This window comes from Gorilla gorilla, chromosome 5, assembly GCF_029281585.2.
Source record: "Gorilla gorilla gorilla isolate KB3781 chromosome 5, NHGRI_mGorGor1-v2.1_pri, whole genome shotgun sequence".
Taxonomy (NCBI): Eukaryota; Metazoa; Chordata; class Mammalia; order Primates; family Hominidae; genus Gorilla; species Gorilla gorilla.
In genome coordinates this window covers 108,031,426-108,052,985 of record NC_073229.2, presented here as the reverse complement: position 1 = coordinate 108,052,985, position 21,560 = coordinate 108,031,426, and the positions used below count along the sequence as shown (strand labels likewise).

At 37.6% G+C, this 21,560-nt stretch overlaps 1 protein-coding gene across 12 annotated transcripts in view; it reads right to left on the bottom strand.

Annotated features, from left to right (window-relative positions):
• The window catches only part of CYB5R4 (cytochrome b5 reductase 4), a 149,915-nt gene that overhangs the window by 110,692 nt on the left and 17,663 nt on the right, over window positions 1–21,560 (bottom strand). For all 12 annotated transcript variants that reach the window (XR_010134315.1, XR_008681169.2, XR_008681171.2 and 9 more), the window contains exon 3: window positions 5,416–5,516. Coding sequence is in view for 3 of the 12 variants with exons in the window: in XM_004044352.4 (XP_004044400.2) it covers window positions 5,416–5,516 (101 nt within the window). In the remaining 9 variants the exon portion in view is untranslated. The remainder of the gene's footprint in view (window positions 1–5,415; window positions 5,517–21,560) is intronic.

Below are 21,560 nucleotides of genomic sequence, written 5' to 3'. Positions count from 1 at the left end.
CAGGGACGCCCTCTCTCACCACTCCTATTCAACATAGTGTTGGAAGTTCTGGCCAGGGCAATTAGGCAGGAGAAGGAAATAAAGGGTATTCGATTAGGAAAAGAGGAAGTCAAATTGTCCCTGTTTGCAGATGACATGATTGTATATTTAGAATACCCCATCATCTCAGCCCAAACTCTCCTTAAGCTGATAAGCAACTTCAGCAAAGTCTCAGGATACAAAATCAATGTGCAAAAATCACAAGCATTCTTATACACCAATAACACACAAACAGAGAGCCAAATCATGAGTGAACTCCCATTCACAATTGCTTCAAAGAGAATAAAATACCTAGGAATCCAACTTACAAGGGATGTGAAGGACCTCTTCAAGGAGAACTACAAACCACTGCTCAAGGAAATAAAAGAGGATACAAACAAATGGAAGAACATTCCATGCTCATGGGTAGGAAGAATCAATATCGTGAAAATGGCCATACTGCCCAAGGTAATTTATAGATTCAATGCCATCCCCATCAAGCTACCAATGACTTTCTTCACAGAACTGGAAAAAACTACTTTAAAGTTCACATGGAACCAAAAAAGAGCCCACATTGCCAAGTCAATCCTAAGCCAAAAGAACAAAGCTGGAGGCATCACGCTACCTGACTTCAAACTATACTACAAGGCTACAGTAACCAAAACAGCATGGTACTGGTACCAAAACAGAGATATAGACCAATGGAACAGAACAGAGCCCTCAGAACTAATGCCACATATCTACAACTATCTGATCTTTGACAAACCTGACAAAAACAAGAAATGGGGAAAGGATTCCCTATTTAATAAATGGTGCTGGGAAAACTGGCTAGCCCTATGTAGAAAGCTGAAACTGGATCCCTTCCTTACACCTTACACAAAAATTAATTCAAGATGGATTAAAAACTTAAATGTTTTTAAGTCTTTAAATGTTTAAAACCATACAAATGCTACCATAAAAACATAAAAATGTTTTTAAGTCTTTAAATGTTTAAAACCATAAAAACCCTACAAGAAAACCTAGGCAATACCATTCAGGACATAGGCATGGGCAAGGACTTCATGTCTAAAACATCCAAAGCAATGGCAACAAAAGCCAAAATTGACAAATGGGATCTAATTAAACGAAAGAGCTTCTGTACAGCAAAAGAAACTACCATCAGAGTGAACAGGCAACCTACAGAATGGGAGAAAATTTCTGCAATCTTCTCATCTGACAAAGGGCTAACATCCAGAATCTACAAAGAACTCCAACAAATTTACAAGAAAAAAACAACCCCATCCAAAAGTGGGCAAAGCATATGAACAGACACTTCTCAAAAGAAGATGTTTATGCAGCCAACAGACACATGAAAAAATGCTCATCATCACTGGCCATCAGAGAAATGCAACTCAAAACCACAATGAGATACCATCTCCCACCAGTTAGAATGGCCATCATTAAAAAGTCAGGAAACAACAGGTGCTGGAGAGGATGTGGAGAAACAGGAACACTTTTACTGTTACTGAGACTGTAAACTGGTTCAACCATTGTGGAAGTCAGTGTGGCAATTCCTCAGAGATCTAGAACTAGAATTACCATTTGACCCAGCCATCCCATTACTGGGTATATACCCAAAGGATTATAAATCATGCTGCTATAAAGACACATGCACATGTATGTTTATTGTGGCACTATTCACAATAGCAAAGACTTGGAACCAACAATGATAGACTGGATTAAGAAAATGTGGCACCTATACACCATGGAATACTATGCAGCCATAAAAAAGGATGAGTTCATGTCCTTTGTAGGGACATGGATGAAGCTGGAAACCATCATTCTCAGCAAACTATCGCAAGGACAAAAAAACCAAACACCGCATGTTCTCACTCATAGGTGGGAATTGAACAATGAGAACACATGGACACAGGAAGGGGAACATCACACACCGGGGCCTGTTGTGAGGTAGGGGGAGCGGGGAGGGATAGCATTAGGAGATATACCTAATGATAAATTATGAGTTAATGGGTGCAGCACACCAAAATGGCACATGTATACATATGTAACAAACCTGCACATTGTGCACATGTACCCTAAAACTTAAAGTATAATAAAAAAAAAAAAGAAAATGGAACTCACACACTGTTGTTGGGAATGTAAATTAGTACCACCATTATAGAAAACAGTATGGAGATTTCTCAAAAAACTAAAATATTAATAGAACTACCATAGCAATCCCACTATTGGGTATCTATCCAAAGTAAAATAAGTCATTACATCAAAGAGATACCTGCATTTGCATGTTTACTGCAGCACCATTCACAATAGCAAAAATATGGAATCCACCTAAGTGTCCACAAACAAGGAATGGATAAATGAAGAAAATGTGTTATAATATATGCATACAATGGAATACTATTTGGCCATAAAAAAGAATGAAACTATGTCACTAGCAGCAACATGGAAGGAACTGGAGATCATTACATCAAGTGAAATACACAGACACAGAAAGACAAATACTGCATGTTTTCACTCATAGGAGCTACAAAATTTGATCTCATTGACATAGAGAATAGAATGATACACATCAGAGGCAGGGAAGGGTGCAAAGCAAGATGCATGTTGGGAATATTTACCCTGATATATTCTTTTAGGACCTCACATGCCAGGCTAATGAGTGTAAATGTACTTCCCTCTCAGGGGTGAGCCACTGAGAGTTGCAGAGCAAGGTACTAAGATGATTGTCTTTAAGAAATCTAATCTAGCTGTCATGTTACCTAAATTGGTAATGAAGGTAAAGATATCAAGACAGTATTAAAATAATATGGCTACAGTGGATGAACTAAGGTAGTGGGAAGGGAGAAAAAGACAGATCATAGGATTTGGCCAGTGATTCGATACTGGGGCACAAGGAGAGATGAAAAAGATTACTCCGGGAATTCAAGCCCCTATTACAAGAAACAGGAAACAGAAGGAAAAAGAGGAAAGAAAATGACTTGATATTATTTGAGGGCATAATAAGTTGAAGTATAGGGCATTAAATTGCCTATCAGGTATTTGGAAATGCAAGGTAAGAGGTCAGCGGTGGGATAAAAACAGAAATAGGACAATAAGGAAATTACTATTATTTGTGCAGCTAAAATACTGGGCACAAGTAAATTCTCATATTGAAAAATGCAAGCGTTATTGTAGTTTCTAGTTTACTTCTGTGGTGAGCAAGTCATAAATAATTAAACATCACTGGTCTTATTAAAGCCAAGAAGAATGCAATCTAATTGTTCTGAATCTAGCAATCTAGTAAATATTGTTTTAAATACTAGAAAACTTAACAATATAGCACTTCTTGTGAATTCTCCAAAACAAGCTTTCCTTAAATAAGGTCTATATGACCTCATAACACTCAAGAACAGAAATAAGACTAGACTTTATTGGAAATTCTTCTTGTGGCACAGTACATTCAACATTAGGAGGTTACAAGGCAGATTCAAGAGAAAAGTATAGCAGGTAAGTTTTTAGGCAAATGTTCCTAAACCTTTCTATTTAGCTTGCATTGCTAGATAACAAATACCAGGCCAGGCGCAATGGCTCACACCTATAATCCCAGCATTTAGGGCAGCTGAGGCAGGCAGAGTACTTAAGGCCAAGAGTTCAAGACCAGCCTGGTCAACATGGCGAAACCCCATCTCTACTAAAAATACAAAAATTAGCCAGGCAAGATGGCACACTCCTGTAATCTCAGCTACTCAGGAGGCTAAGGCACAAGAACTGCTTGAACCTGGGAGGCGCAGGTTGCAGTGATCCAAGATCACACCACTGCACAGAGCAAGACTCTGTCTCATAGATACACAGACAGACAGCAGGCAGGCAGACAGACAGAAAGCAAATACCAAATAACAATGGGAACTTGCCTTAAAACAGCAATAAAAACCTTCCAAAGAGGATGTTGTTATGACCAAGAGTAAACATGACTCTTCTCCAACCCAGGAAGAACATTAACAGCAAATGAGATCCTGCCATTTAAGCAAATGCACCTAAGTGCTCTCAAACACAATGGGCCCTTGAACAACACAGGTTTGAACTGCAACCAAGTCCATTTATATATGGGTTTACTTCTACCTTTGACACTTCAAGACAGAAAGACCAACCCTCCCTATTTCTCCTCCTCCTCCTCAGCCTACTCAAGATGAAGATGAGGATGAAGACCTTCATGATGATCCACTTCCACTTAAGGAATAGTAAATATATTTTCTCTTCCTTATGATTTTCTTAATAGCATTTTCTTTTCTTTAGCTTACTTTATTGTAAGAATATAGTATATAATGCATATAACATACATATATATGTTAATTGACTGTTTATGTTATAAGTAAGGCTTCTGGTCAACAGTAGGTTTGTTTTACTGGTTAACAGTAGTTAAGTTTTTGGGAAGTTAAAAGTTATACATGAATTTTCTACTGCATGGGAGAGTGAAGGTGTTGGCACCCCTAATCCCTGTATTGTTCAAAGGTCAACTATATAAAACAAATTCTATTTCTGGCAACATGGTCAAAAAACAAGTCCTAAAATGGATGAGAAAATAGGAAGAACAGAAATCAAATTATATTTGATCAAAAAAACAGCTATAATATAACCCAACCTGATTCAGGTATTTCGAATGATAAAAATCCAATATTACAACATGGTTAATCATCATTAAAATACAAAATAAAGCATATATGAGACAAAGGCAAATTTCTATCTTTCTAAAGACTGTTGTCTCAGAATAACAGTTCGGCAAACTGAGAGTAATCAACATTCTGCATAACTTTAAAATAGTTTAAGAGCTCATGCTAGTTTTTAGTAAATATAAGGGGAAAAGTGACTAATTTAAATATCTTTTGAGATAACCTATACAGAATCTCTGCCATCATGCTAGGAAAAATAAGTTTCTATTCATTAATCACCGTCGGCTAACTTTCTACATGACATGCAAATTCAGTATATAGCAGTAGGCTGAATATATAGCAATCCCTAGGTGACAAAGGACTAACAGAAAAGAAGCTAAGTTACTTGTTTAAAGTCATTCAGCAAGTTAGCAGCGGATCCCAATGTTCCTTCTTCCAATTGTCACTACCTCCCATAAGCCGATCATTATCAAAACTAATCAAGACTGAATAAACACTTACCAACAAAGGAGGCAGCGAACACTTAAGAGAAGACCCCTAGACACAGATTTGAAACATCTCTAAAATTTTAATAACTCAAAGGGCAAATTAAATGAACAGCTGCTACTTGTGAGCATCTTCCCACACTTCAAAATTCAAGCCAATGCATCTGGAATTTATGCAACTATTTTCTTTCTTTCTACAAATGTCACACTGATAAATCCGAGTACTCTTCCACTGGAATACTTTGGTTACTTTCAGCACATCTTACCTGATCAAAAAGTTCAGTACCATCTGATCCTGCTGCTCTCATTAGTTCATCTTCTCCACCAGGATGATACTCCATATAAGGGCTGACATTATAAACGAAACCTGTACCAAAGCAAGCAGAAATAATATCCTAAATGAACTTCTCAAAAATTGTAAAACTTATAAAGTTTCAATAAATCTTTCCAAATACATTCCATTTAATTAATCACTGTTATTTCAAAGTATCAAGAACTAACTGTAAAGGATCTGAGATTTCATCACACTTGCAAGCAAACAACTTAACCTGCCACTTTCATGGGTCCTGGCAGATAACAAGAGACTCCTAGGTCAGAGACAAAGAAGAGTTTAGCACTCACATCAATAGCAGTAGTCAGAATATAAACATTTGTGTCAGTTCACTGAACTCTAATTCACAAGAGTGCTATGTGAAGAGGGCCAGGTAACACCTGTACACTTAATGTGCTGCATTACAGAAGAGGAACTCTGAGCTCAGGAAACTGGAATCTTTTATAAGCATGCCTGCCCTTGTTCCTGAGGGAGATATTTATTATACAGAAGAGTAAGCAAAGCTGTCCTTTCTTCTAGAGGGAGACACTAACATTCAAGGTTGTTCACAATGCAAATATCCTTTAAAAGATTGTACAAAAAGACAGTGCCTCTACTCTCAAGACATGCAAAAATGCAAAAGAAAATTGTCTCCCAACACAAAGAAATGAAATACTGTGTATTTAATTTTTGAAAGTACAAACACGCACACAGAGAGAGAGAGAGAGAGGAAGAGAGAGAGAGAAAGTGACTACTACACAGACATAACATTTCCATATTGCCCTGGTAGAAGAATCTGATGAAAAAAGAATCAAGCTCTAATCCACGTTTCTGATCATCTCAGCAAAGGTTAAGCAATGGTGACCACTTAGGCACGCTCTGTGAAAAGGAAGCCCAACTATTCTCAAAGATTATTATTCAGAATTTAATCATTTTGTCTTCTCCAAATATTTCTTTCATCTATTCAACTGTTATTTATTTTTATCTTTTAAGAAGGGAATAGGGAACAACAAACACAAAATATCTCAATGCACAGCTCTCCCAAGGAAGTAAGTTGCTTTTTCATTCTTGAAAACTAGATAGATACCAGACAAATCTAGCCCTAAAGACATCATGAAAGTACAATAACGACTGGTTTTTTTTAAATATCCAGGACTGTTTCCTCTTTATATGATGACTTCCATGAATTTAAATAACCTCAGATAACTTAAAATGTTCATCCTATATAATAATCTTGGAAGAAAAGAAGAGGTTGGATTTCAGACCCAAGAAAAGTACTGCAGTTTTTTAACCAGCTATATATTAGAAAATAACCAACCAGTCCAGCTTTATAAAGTCTCTTAAAGGTAAGCACAAAAGGAAGTAAATTCACAGAATTTCTTTCAGCAGCATTCCAAATAAGTCTGAACAAAACTAGTTAAGTTCCCTCTTTTTTCCTTCCCCATATGCCTAGAGTCCCACAAGATTTAGAAGAATTTTTTCCCATTGTTTAATGCTCCAAAATCCAGAGACCAAAAACGTGAGTGGTAATGATTAGGATCAGAATTATTCCCAATAGGCTTTTTAAGACAGAGGATGCCTCCCAAACAAGAGTTCCAAACTTTCTCTACAATCAAGTCCTGACTGGAGTTCTACAGTTTCTCAAGAACAAGAAATCTACAACCCATGATCATTTGTGATGGAATTCCATGAGTTTCAGCAACCAGCTTTTCTGATAGCTTAAATAGCTATCCATGATGAGCACATAAAGCCTAAAACATTCCATACATGTTCTCTGCTAACCTGCTAGCCCTTTACATTGACCCTTATACTGTCACAATCTTATCTTTCTTTCTGATAGGGGCTAGGATCACTCCGTGGACGTGAGTAGTATCCCATGCTTTCCAGAAGAAAAAAACTAGGAATGTCTATCCCTTACCACAAGGAATTAACACTGTTAAATAGTGTCTCAGTCCAAGATGCTTTAGATCAAAAAGCACTTGGCTGTGTTAGTAATTTGCTAATTATGAAACTTAAACCTAGTCCCAAAACAGAACAGGTGCATTTCTTCTGATTCAGAGGCTCTTCTTTGCTCTTTCTCTCCTTCCTTATCTCCCTTTTTTTCCTTCTCAAAAGTATTTCTCAACAACTAAAAACTTGGACCCCTGCATGTGGCAGAGAAATACAAACATAAAAAAACAAACTTTATGCTTTTTCTTCGTGCTTTATTATACAGGTGTACCTCAGAGATATTGCAGGTTTGGTTCCAGACCACTGCAGTAAAGCAAATAAAGCAAGTCACACTAATGTTTTGGTTTCCCAGTGCATATGAAAGTTATGTTTAGGCCAGGCATGGTGGCTTATGCCTGTAATCCCAGTAGTTTGGGAGGCCGAGGCAGGAGGATTGCTTCATGCTAGGAGTTCAAGACCAGTCTGGGCAACATAGTGAGATCCTGTCTCTACAAAAAAACCCTAAAAATTAGCCAGGCATGGTGGAGTGTGCCTGTAGTCCCCCTGCTACTTGGGATGCTGAGGTGGGCGGATCGCTTGAACACAGAAGTTTGAGGCTGCAGTGAGCCATGATCATGCCACTGCACTCCAGCCAGAAAAAACAGTGAGGCCCTGTCTCTAAAATAAATAACAGTTATGTTTACGCTATATTGTTGTCTATTAAGTGTGCAATAACATTACGTCTAAGACAATAATGTACATACCTTTATTAAATATACTTTCATAAAAATGCTAATATCATCTGAGCCTTAACTGAGTTAAACGTTTTGCTGGTGAAGTGTCTTGCCTTGATGTTGATGGTTGCTGACTGATCAGCATGTTGGGTGCTTAAGGCTGAGGTGGCGGTGACAATTTCTTAAAATAAGTTGACAGTAAAGTTTGCCATTCAACTGACTCGACCTTTCATGAGAGATTTATCTGTAGCATGCCATGTTGTCTAATAGCATTTTACTCACAGTAGAACTGCTTCCAAAATTGATGTCAATCCTCTCAAACCCTGCTGTTGTTTTACGAACTAAGTGTATGTAATATTATAAATCCTTTGTTGTCATTTCAACAATGTTCACAGTATCTTCCACCAAGAGTAGATTCCATCTCAAGAACCACTCTCTTTGCTCATCCCTAAGAAGCTACTCTTCATCCATTCAAGTTTTATCACGCAGCAATTTCAGTCACATCTTTGGGTTCCACTTCTAATTCTAGTTTTCTAGCTGTTGTCACATCTACAGTGACTTCCTCCACTCAAGTCTTGAACCCTTCAAAGTTACCCATGAGGGCTGGAATCACCTTCTTCCAAACTCCTGTTAATGTTGATACTTTGTTCTCTCCTCATAAATCACAAATGTTCTTAATGGCATCTAGAATGGTGAATCTTTTGCAGAAGATTTTCAATCTACTTTTCCCAGATCCATCAGAGGAATCACTATCTATGGCAGTCATAGCCTTACAAAATGTATTTCTTAAATAATAAAACTTGAAAATCAAGATGGCTCCTGGATTGATCGGCTGCAGGATGGATGCCGTGTTAGAAGGTGATATAGTTTGTATATCTGTCCCAGCCCAAATCTCATGTTGAATTGTAATCCTCAATGCTGGAGGTGGGGCCTGGTGGAAGTTGTCTGGATCATGGGGGCAGATCTCTCATGGCTTGGTGCTGTCTTCATGAGAGTTCTGAAGAATCTGGTCATTTAAAAGTGTGTGGCACCTCCACCCCTCCTCTTTCTTTTTCTTGCTTCTGCTTTTGCTATGTGATGTGCCTGCTCCTGCTTTGCCTTCTGTCATGAGTTAAAGCTCTTTAAGACTTCCCCAAGAAGCCGATGCCAGCACTGTTTCCTGTATAGCTTGCAAAACCATGAGCCAATTAAACCTCTTTTCTTTATGTATTACCTAGTTTCAGTCTCAGGTATTTATTTACAGCAATGCAAGAACAGCTTAATAGAGAAGGCATGACGTACACTGCTATCAGACCTCTTGGGTGACCAGTTGCATTGTCAATGAGTAGTAATTTGAAAAGAAACTTTTTTGAAGAGCAGTAGGTCTCAACATTGAGCTTAAAATATTCAGTAAACCATGCTATAAACACTGAGGTACTGTCATCCAAGCTTTGTTGTCCCATTTATAGAGCACAGGCAGGGTAGACTTAGCATAATTCTCTAGGGCCCTAGGATTCTTGGAATGGTAAATGGACACTGACTTCAAGTCACCAGCTGCATTAGGCCTTAACAAGAGAGTCAGACTGTCAGACTGTCCTTTGAAGCTTTGAAGCCAGGCATCCCCTCTCTAGCTGTGGAATTCCTATGTGGCATCTTCAGCCAATAGAAGACTATTTAATCTACATGGAAAATGTGTTGTTTCGTGTATTCAACTACATCACTGATCTTAGCTAGATCTTCTAGATAACTTGCTGCAGCTTCTACATCAGCATTTGATGCTTCACATTGCACTTTTAAGTTATGAAGGTGGCTTATTTCCTTAAACCTCATGAACCAACCTTTGCTAGTTTCTAACTTTTCTTCCACAGCTTCCTCACCTCTCTCAGCCTTCCTAGAATTGCAGACAGTTAGCATTCTGCTCTAAATCAGTTTTGGCTTAAGAGAATGTTGTGGCTGGTTTGATCTATCCACACCACTAAAGCTTTCTCCATATCACCAATAAGGTTGTTTTTCTTTCTTATATCATTCATATGCTTACTGGGATAGCACTTTTAATTTCCTTCAATAACTTTTCCTTTGCATTCACAGCTTAGCTAACTGTGTGGCACTAGTGGCATAGCTTTCAGCCTTTTTCAGCTTTCAACATGCCTTCCTCACTAAGCTTAATCGTTTCTAGTTTTTTATTTGAAGTGAGAGATATATAACATTTCCTTCACTTGGAACACTCAGAGGCCAATGTAGGGATATTAATTATCCTAATTTCAATATTGTTGGGTCTCAGGGAATGGAGTGGCCCAAGAAGAAGGTGAGACAGGAACTGTCAGTCAGGGGAGTAGTGAGAACACATACATTTGTTCATTCAGTTTACCATCTCATATGGGCTCGATTTGTGGCACTCCAAAACTATTACCATAGTAACATCAAGATCACAGATCATCATAAGAGATACAATAATAATGAAAAAGTTTGCAAGAACTATCAAAGTGTGACACAGAGACATGAAGTGAGCACATGCTCTTGGGAAAATGGTGCCAAAAAGTTGTTAGACACAGAGTTGCCACGAATCTTCAATTTGTAAAAAATCCATTACCTGCAAGGTACAATAAAGTGAAGCACAATAAAACAAGGTATGCCTGTACTCTATTTGTACTATATATGGCTTTTAGAAATAAAATCTCTCATATGAAAGGTTCTAGCCTTCTATGAGTCCCACCTGGTTTTTAGAAACTAATTTTGAAACCATCTAAATTTTCCAGTGATGCAATTTTATTAACTTATTCCCACATCTCTAATTGCTCTGGTCTGGCAGATTTGAGCATCCAATTACTCACTAAATATACATAAATAATAATTATGGGCCAGCAGACATAATCTCAAATTGATACTAGGCTATTAGTGAGTTCTGCAAAACCTAAATCCTAATAATAACATTAAGAGCAAAAATGGGCTTAAACAGATTCATGAAACACCAATCCTCCATGGTGCAAAACTGGACTGTAAATAAGGACTCCTGGTCACAATCCAACTGGTATTTTTAGATCATTGACATGGGTGCTCTTCAGTGGCAAAGGGGGGATTTAGGGAGAATACCTATCTATCCATCCATCCATCTATCCATTCACCCACCCACCCATCCCCTCCTTTATGCTGATACTTTATTTTTGTGTGTGTTTTGTTTTTTAAACTCTAACCAGGAACAGACCCAAAAAAGGACTGACTGAGAACTGTTCAGAAGAGCCACTTATTAAAACTAAAATACAACGGTTGTATTAGGAAGGTATACACCAATGTTTAAATAAATCATTTTTAAATGCCCTAGCAATATTAGGGGTACACTGTATAGCTAATTCATCATAGCAGAGAGGCAGCCCAATTTAAAACACATATTCAGAACAATAACTACACTGAGCTTCTCTAGGCAATGTACTGGTAGTACCTGTTCTTAATATCTTTTCATACTAAATTACCTCTTTTGTGTTATATCTGGAATTCTGAGCTCTCAAACAAGTTCTCTGAATAAAAATTACCCATTTTAAAATTACCATTTAGTACTTTGTGTTGTCAGAAATGCAAACTTCAAAATCACAGAATGATAGTCTTAAAGACTAGGAGAACTTTAAGGCAATTTTTAGCCTCATCCAGCCCAGGCTTTATCTCTATAATATCTTACGGACACAGCATCATCCAGCATCTGCTTGAACAGATCCAGTGCCTAGTAGCTCACCACTTTTTTAAAAAGCTCAGTTCAAGGATATCATTTTTATACCTAAAAACGAATATTGCCTTTTTATACAGAAAGAATTCTTTCTCTCTTGAAAGACACTGCCTATAGTTTTTCATTTGTGCATTTTATATTTATTTGTTTTCAATTTAACCCCAATTGCCTCTGATAAAGACTGTGGGCATCCTACAATAAAATATTTAAATTTAAGTTTGTGAAAGTCTGTGTGTAAAAACTTAAAAACCCACAACAAAATGTGTATTAGAAAAGAAAGTATACCAATTGTCTAACCTCACTAACAGCGTTACTGTGAGCATTTAATATACTCCTGAACTTCCTAGCAGCCAAGGCCAACAGAGACACTAGTAACAGTGGTCTCATTATCTAATTTAAAAATTATTAAAAATAAAACAAAGAAGACTTGTTAGCTCATTAGTTCTTTAAAAGGGAGTAACTCTTGATATTGTGAAGAATTATGAGTCCTCATAAAGGGAACACTAACCACATAACAGATATTACAATTTAACAGTACACAGAAACATCCTCACATGGCATTACTCCCATCCACCCTACCCCTAGGTAACCACTAGTATACCTTCTGTCTCTATAGATTTGCATACTCTGGACATTTCATACAAATGGGATCATACAATATGTGGTCTTTGTGACTAACTTCTTTCAGGTAGTATAGTGCCTTCAAGATTCATCCATAATGTTGCACGTATCAGTATTTTTTCTTTTCAGGGATGGATAATATTTCTTCTATGGATATACCACATTTTATTTATTTATCAGTGGATGAGCATTTGAGCTGGTTCCACTTTGCTATTGTTTAAATATTTGTCCCCTCTAAAGTTCATGTGGAAATATAATCCCCAATGTGGCAGTACTGAATGGTAGGGCCTTTAAGCGATTGGGTCATCAGGGCAGATTCATGAATTAATGGATTAGTGGGTTCATGGGAGTAAGACTGGTGGCGTTACGAAAAGAGGAAGAGAGAACTGAGCTTGCATGCTCAGCCCCCGTACCATGGGATGCCCTATACTGCATCGGGACTCTGCAGGGAGTCCCCACCAGCAAGAAGGCTCTCACAAGATGTGGCCTGTTGACCTTGGACTTCTCAGCCTCTATAACTGTAAGAAATAAATTCCTTGTCTTTATGAATTTCCCAGTTTCAGGTATTCCATTATAAGCAGCAGAAAATGAACTAAGGCACAGTTTTTGGCTATTATGAAGAATGTTGCTATTAACGTTCATGTACACATTTTTGTGTGGACTTATATTTTCGTTTCTCTTGAGTATATACAACTAAAAGTAAATTTGGTGGGTCACAGAGTATTCTATATTTAACCTTTTGAAGCACTGCCAGACTGTTTTCCATTCTTACCAGCAATAGTTAGAGGTTCCAATTTCAGAGAGCTCTTTTTTAGTCACTATTCCAACTCTCCACAGAGAAGAAAAGCCATCTATAAAATCTGAATCACACCGCAAATAGCTCAGAAGACCAAATTCAGAACTGGATTACAGCACGCTCCAACTTAATCTCACACCCAGCTCTATATGATAGGGTTTGGTTAAAGGCAGTACAATGTAAGACTAAAGCGACATTTTATACCTACTAATCTATCTTCCAGATGAAGTTCCCACAAATTTTCAGGTTAGGTAACCATACATGTGAACCATAACGGCTCACCAATAAGGAGTGAACTGTATCACCATGGTTCAGGCCACACATCCACTAATTAATAATTTTTCATTTCTTCTTTGTTTACTTCTGTAAGTCAGAGAGTCTCAAAATATGGTCTAGGGACTCCTGAGGAAGCTTAAGACCTTTTTGGTGGCTCAAGGTCAAAAATTCTTCATAGTAATACCAAGATGTTACTTGTCTTTTTCTATTCTCATTCTTTCACACGTGTAACATTTTCAAGATACTACATGACAAATAAGATAGAATATCGAAGATGCCATGAGAATACAGTCGTCATCTATTAAGCCACACATTAAAGATATTTGCCAAAATGTAAAACAATGCTACTTTTCTATTTTTCATAAACATAGGTACTATTTATAACATATAGTGGGCTCATTATTTGTAAAATTATTTTAAAAATATTCTTTACATTTCTTAATTTTTGAAAGATAAATATCAATAGATATGTCCTAAACAATAGTCCTTGGAGTCTTCAACAATTTTTAAAAGAGTAAAGATATTTTAAGACCAAAAGGTTTGAGAACCACTGCTTTAAGTAAAAGTGGTATTTCTGTAATAAGATTAAAAAATAATTTTGGGTTTTGAAATTCAAACAAATATTTAATTCCAAAAGCCCCACATTATATTCATTCAACAAAAATTCATTTAATGCCTATCACGTATATACCAAATATTATGCCAGTATACTGTAGCATTCTTGCAATTATTCACCACTGTTCATTTCCTGTCTATAAAATAAACGAGGAGAAAAGATGTGTTCACACGATAAAATTATGGCATATTTCACTGTATTGAAATGCACAGGTCGATTGTTACAATTACTGTGACTACTTTGCCATCTTGTGTTCAGTAATGAAATTGCACATTATTGTAATTACTTCCTGTCGACTGCTGAGGAAAGGTGTTAAAATATGCAACTGCGGTTAAGGATTTTAATTCTACCCCTCAATTCTTTCAATGTTAGCTTCATGCCTTTTGAATCTTTTCTATCACAGGCATAAACAGTTTTCCTAATGAAATGACCCTTTTTATCATTATAAAATGTCTATACCTCTGGTAAGATTCTTTGCCTCATAATCCTTTTTATCAGATACTAATATAGTCCAACCAATAATAAAACTTACTAGCTGGATAGCATACTTTTTCCCAAACATTTACTTTTAGCCTATTTGTGTTTTTAAAGTATATCTCTTATAGATAATTATTATAAACTATCATTTATAATAGTTTTAATTAGAGTGCTCGATTCATTTACACTTAATTATTAATATGGGAGATTTTACTAATTTCCCTCCCAGTCCCAAGTTTTCTGTTATATGTCTCTGTTTCTCTTTCCCTGCCTTCTTTTGGGTTAACCAAACTTTTTTTAGAATTTCATTTAATCGATTGGCTTTTTGGCCTTCCTCTTTAAATTATTTTTTAAGTGATTGTTCTAGGAACTGTAGTATATATCCTCAACTTTTACCTGCTTACTTAAGAGTTAATATTGTATGCCTTCCCACGTAATATAAGAACCATTTACTGCTCTCTAACTCCTATCCTTTAACTCCACAATACAATGTTATAACTTTTAAAGTCATGTATTTTTTACATGTATTTTTATAAAATGAAGAGGACAAAAAGTAGTATTTTCTCTTACTCACATATTTACCACCTCCTAAATATCTGAACTTCTATCTGGTATCACTAACTTTCAACCTGATGAATGACTTTTAGCATCTATCTTATATTGCAGATCTACAGGTAATAAATTTCCAGTTTTGGTTTATCTGAAAAAGTCTTTATTTCATCTTTATCCTTCAAGAATTCTGTCTCCCTACAGGTATAGAATTCAGGGTTGATGGTGTTACTTTTTCTTCAGCAGTCGTTTTTATTATTTCCTAGTGTGTTTTCTCTGGCAGCTTTCAAGATTTTCTCCTTGTTAGCTTTTAGCAGTCTAGGATGTGCCTAGATGTTATTTTCTTTGTATTAATTATGTTTAGATTTGCTAAGCCTCTGAATTTACAATTTATGTCTCTCACTAAATTTGTAAAATATATGGCCACTATTTCTTCAAATATTTTTCTGCCCCATTCTTTCATTCCTTTCCTTCTAGAATTCCAATGACACATTTATTAAACATTTTTATTTTGTCTGACAGGCCCCTGAGTCCCTGTTCATTTTATTTCTGATAATTTTCCTCTCTGTTCTTCAGATTTGACATTTCTATTCATCTATCTGCAAGTTCATTAAGTCTTGTCTATGTTGCCACCAATCTGCTATTAAGCTCATTCAACAAATTTGTTATTTCATGTATTTTTCAATTCTAAATTTCTATTTTTTAGTTTCTATTCTTCTGGGAGTTTCTATTTTTTATTCATTATATCCATACATTCCTTTGTTTGTTTGCTTTTTTGAGATGGAGTCTCACTCTATCACCCAGGCTGGAGTGTAGTGGTGCAATCTCAGCTCACTGCAACCTCTGCTTCCAGGGCTCAGGTGATTCTCCTACCTCAGCCTCCCGAGTAGCTGGGACTACAGGCATGGGCTAATTTTTTGTATTTTTAGTAGAGACAGGGTTTCACCATGTTAGCCAGGATGGTCTTGATCTCCTGACCTCGTGATCCACCCACCTCGGGCTCCCATAGTGCTGGGATTATAGGCGTGAGCCACCACGCCAGGCCTGTATCATATATTCTTTTACTTACTTAGCACAGTTATAAATAGTGCTTTAAAATACTTGTGAACTAAGTTCAACATCTGGATCATCTCAGGGTCAGACTCCAATAACTGCCTTTTCTCTTGAGTACATCTAGTAACTTTGGATTATATTCTGACCTCACAAATATGTTGAAGAAACTTTGGATTATGTAATATTCCTGCAAAGATTATTGACTGTTTTAGTAGGCAATTAACTCGACTGGACACAACTCCAAACTGGTTCCCCTTTGCTGGGGTGAAAAATGAAGCCTCTGTTCAATGTTCTTAGCCTTCAAGTAGCACAGAGTCTGTCCCGTATACAAGATTTAGACAGTTTATACCCTTCTCTGAATCTTTTTCTGGATCTTCTCCCCCACTTTCCAGTTACTGCAGATGCCCCAACTTCTGACATCTAGTTATTCAAGCCAGTAAGACTTTGAGTCTCCACCTGAGTTTTCACCTTCACAGCACCAACACACACACATAACCTCAAGTTCAATGCCATAAGAAATGGGAAACTCACTCAGTGACATCCCTTCTTCTACATATAGATGACTGTTCACCAGTCATCTTCACCAGTTTTGATTGTTCACCAGTATCTTTAGATAGTATTTTAAAATATGTTGTCTGAGTTTATAGTTGGCATTTGTTGGAGTCTTGATCTAATAGGAGATAATCAGCTATAATCACTGAAACTCTGCATATTATTTTAGAGCAGTCGGCAATAAAACTTGCCACCTTCAATGAAGACAAATGGAAAATAAATTAATGAAAGACAAATTGATTTTATAATAATTTAAAGTAAATGTGGTATCGGTATATTCAAGAATGGTAACTAAAAAGGCTTAAAAGCTGTTAGGACAACAGAGAACTTAGGACTTCTGAATTAAAAGCATTCATTTGTCTCCCACATGCTGAAAACTTTCTAAAACGGCTGTAAAGGATAAATAAGACATAAAATCACAGAGCTACAGAAATCAGAAGAGATGACAGCAACTAAGTTCTGGAAGCCTGAAAACCAAACAGATGAGTAATAACATACTTAGAAGAATGAAGAAAGGTGAAACTAAAGCTTATGTATAAGGTGGAGAGGAACTTCTATAAAAAACAATTTGTTCAACAGAACCCCCAAAAGGTACAGGAATTAGATTCCAGGCAGTTCCGAAAGTCATAGTGTAAGAAGTTATCGAATTCAATACAAGAAGCAGTATGAGGCTGGGTGTTGTGGCTCATGCCTGGTAATCCCAGCACTCCGGGAGACCAAGGAGTAGTGGGCTGCTTGGGGACAAAAGTTCGAGACCAGCCTGGGCAACAAAGCAAGACGCTATCTCTACAAAAAATTTAAAAATCAGCCAGGTATGGTGGCATGCACCTGTAGTCTCAGCTACTCAGGAGGCTGAGGCAGGAAGATCACTTGAGCTCAGGAGTCTGAGGCTGCAGTGAGCTAGTACCGCACCACTGCACTCCAGCCTGGGTAACAGAGCAAGACCCTGTCTCTAAAGAAAAAAAAAAGAAAGAAAAAGAAAAATAGGCAGTATAATCCCTAAATCCTCTGTGGCATATCTCACATAACCAAGGAACAACCCTCCTAACCCAACCCTATGAGAAGTGTAGGTGTGCTCTCTGGAGAAGATAAACCAGAGAGACATTACACTCAGGGAAACAGACATACTTGAAGTGAGAAAAGAGAATGGACTAAAAACAAGAAGCAAAGAGTCTGCATGTCAAAACATTATGATCTACCTCCTACCACCACCACCCATTCCTAAACAGCTCCCAGGACACTTATTTGCAGATGACTGTAGGATTCTTCTTAGTGAGAGTAGACCGGCCCAATATTGATGTCAATGCAGGAGGAAAAATATTTTTAAATAGCTACCTCCTTAATAAACAGAATGTGATAAAGGTCTCTAAGCACTTCAGAAGATTAACTAGGCATAATTATCAAAGATCATCTTATGTGACGTTATTACTACTCGGAAAAACAGCCCTGACATTTAACTAAATGGAAATTGACCAGTAAAAGCATAAAAAATTAATCAGCAATCTAAGCAATCAGTTACATTCTAAACGTTTTGAAAAAAAAATTATAAACTTCTCCTAGGGAGACTAGAAGTCATTAGCAATAGCCACATTTACAATAATTAAATCAGATTTACAACTTACATCAATATTACACAAGTATTCTCTTTAAAAAAAAAAATCAGTTTCCCTGCCTTCCTCCACGTCTTTTCAATTTCATGGGTTCATTTTCCTGACTGTCTATGCCTTAGGTTTAACAGTGACAGTTAGCAGCACTTAACTACCTTTGCTGTTAGTCACCTGGATGGAAAAAAAAATTAAACCCAATGAGTCCTTCCGCTCTTGGCTATTTCTTATTTTCCAAAACAAGTCAGCTGCAAAGATTCATTAAGATAAAATAAACTTAAGAAGTAGATTGTACGTTCCCATCACAAAGAAATGATAAATATTTGAGGTGATCAATAGCTAATTACCCTGATTTGATCATTACACAATGTATACATGTACTAAAACGACACATGGTAGCCCATAAATATGTACAATTACGTGTCAATAAAAAACAAAAATTAAAAAAGTGGGAAAAAAGTAGAAGGCCACAAGAAAACACTGCTCTCACCCTTAACAACAAGGCAGACAATCCATTAAAAAATCATAAAATTTTGAGCCCATCAGAGAGGTGAGGTCATAAGGCAACCAGATGATCTAAATTCCAAAGGATGACACGCCCCTCTGAGGAGATGAACCACATGAACCCCTTCAGCTTCAGCAGAGCACAGAAAAATGAGACGTCACCACAAAACAACTGAAATTTTAACAAACTTTAAGGGCCAAGTGCGCACTAGAGCCAATTTGGAATCCCTGAGAACCTCAGACACAAGGGGATTCTGTCCCCACTTGCCAACTCTTTTTTCATAATCTTTCACCTCTTGAGATGCTCATGAGAAATACTATAGGCAAAGCAGACACGAGAAAGGCCCACTGGTAGCACAGCTGTGTAATATCTGCAGCAAGATTGGAGGGTAGTGCAAGAGTACAAAGAAAAGTCCATCCATATTTTAAGGCCTACAGGAGTACAAGGTGTTAATGAGCTACTGCCAGGGTAAAGGGAAAATTTCACCCATACCACAGATCCTATCTGGAGGCAAAAGCCATCTATCGATGGAAAGGGGCAGTAAAGCCTCCCACCACCGGTCCCTGTACTGACAGGAGGCAAACACTAACTGCTGCTGGAAAGAGTGTAAAACACACACTCTCCCTTATCCTGCACTGACACTAGGCAAATGCTAGCTAAATACTGGGAAAGAACAGAAAATGTACTCAGACCAAGATTCGGTGTGAATACAAAACACTGATACTCTCACACTGGAAAAGAGACAGGGAAACTGCTCACATCCTAGACCCTTTGCCCTGCCCTCCCCACCTGATACAAGGCAAAGTCCAGCTGCCACAAAGGGAAGAGGCTCATGAAACCTGCCTGCATTCTAGATGCTGCATTGAGTACGATGCCCTTGGGGAAGTACAAAAGCAATGAGAAAGCTCAGCCCTTGGGGCTCAGGTGCATAAAACCTGTCTAAGACTGAGGCTGAAACAGGAAAACTGCAAAACCCCTTCTGCCCCCACTACAAGTCTTACACCAAGTAATAAGTAACAGCACTGCCTTTTGGAGAGGGTGAAAAGCAATGGAGAAAGATCCTGCAAAGATATATAGGGTAAGGTGTCAGCTAAGAGTAGAACAAGAACAATGGGGGAAAAAAAACCCTCTAGCACTGCAGGCCCTGAATTAAAACCAAGGTAGCAGTGGCCCACCACTGGAGGAATTTGAAGTCTGTGGTACACTGATGGTAACAATAACAAAATACACTCCAAATCTAGCTCAACTACTTACTAGATTGATTCAACCTAACTACCTGCCAGAAAAAAAAAAATGTACTACATGTCTGAGTGTAAATACCACAGTTTCTATTATTCCTCTATACGTAATGTGTGACATTCATTCAAAAATTACAAAACACGGCTGGGCGCGGTGGCTCATGCCTGTAATCCTAGCACTTTGGGAGGCTGAGGCGGGCGGATCACAAGGTCAGGAGATTGAGACCATCCTGGCTAACACTGAGAAACCCCATCTACTAAAAATACAAAAATTGGCCGGGTGTGGTGGCGTGAGCCTGTAGTCCCAGCTGCTGGGGAGGCTGAGGCAGAAGAATGGCGTGAACCCGGGAGGCGGAGCTTGCAGTGAGCCGAGACTGCACCACTGCACTCCAGCCTGGGTGACAGAACAGGACTCTGTCTCAAAAAAAAATTTACAAAACACATCTTTTTTAAAAGATACAACAACTCATTGTCAAAAGAGAAAACAGCAACACAACCAGAATGTATTGGAACTATTAGACATGTCAAAATGCCTATGATTGATTTTTTTTAATCTAGTGGAAAATGTGGATGACATCTAACAGATGAGAAATTTCCAGCAGAGAGATGGGAACCATAAAACAAAGTCTAAAGGAAATAGCAAATTGAAAGACATGATATTAGAATGAAGAATTTCTTTAATGGGCTTATTGGCAGACTGGAAATAGAGGAAAGACTCTGCAAACTTAAAGAAAGAGCAATAAAAATTATTCAAACATAAACAAAAGAGGAAAGAATGAGATAATACAATGCTGCATCTAAGAGCCCTGGGACAATATAGGCTAACATGTTTGTGATTGGAATCCCAGAGGAAGATGCAAAAGAAATATTTGAAGAAATAATGGCTGAAAATTTCCCAAAATTAATTTGGAGAACCCCAAGCAGGAAAAATACAGGGAAAACCATATCATAGTGAAACTGCTAAAAACCTAAAAGAAAGTCTTAAAGGCAGTCAGAGAAAAAAGAAATCTTACTCGCTGCTATGATTTAGACATTTGTCCCCTCCAAACTTCACGTTGAAATTTGATCCCCAGTGTTGGAGGTGAGGCCTAATGGGAGGTGTCTGGTTCATGTAGGTAGATCTCTCTTGAACACATTAATGCCCTCTTTTGTGGGTGAGTTCTTACTCTATTAGTTTCTGTGAAAGCCGATTGTCAAAAGGAGCCTGGCACATCCTCCCCCACCCACCCACTCCTGCTCTTCCCCCTCTCTCACCATGTAATCTTTGTACACGCTAGCTCCCTTTCATCTTCCTCCTTGAGACCCTCACCAGATGCAGATGCCCAATTTTAAACTTTCAAGCCATCAAGAATCATGAGTCAAATAAACCTTTTGTCTTTATAAATTACCCAGCCTCAGGCATTCCTTTATAGCAACATAAAATGAACTAAGACACATACTATGGGAAAAAAAGAATG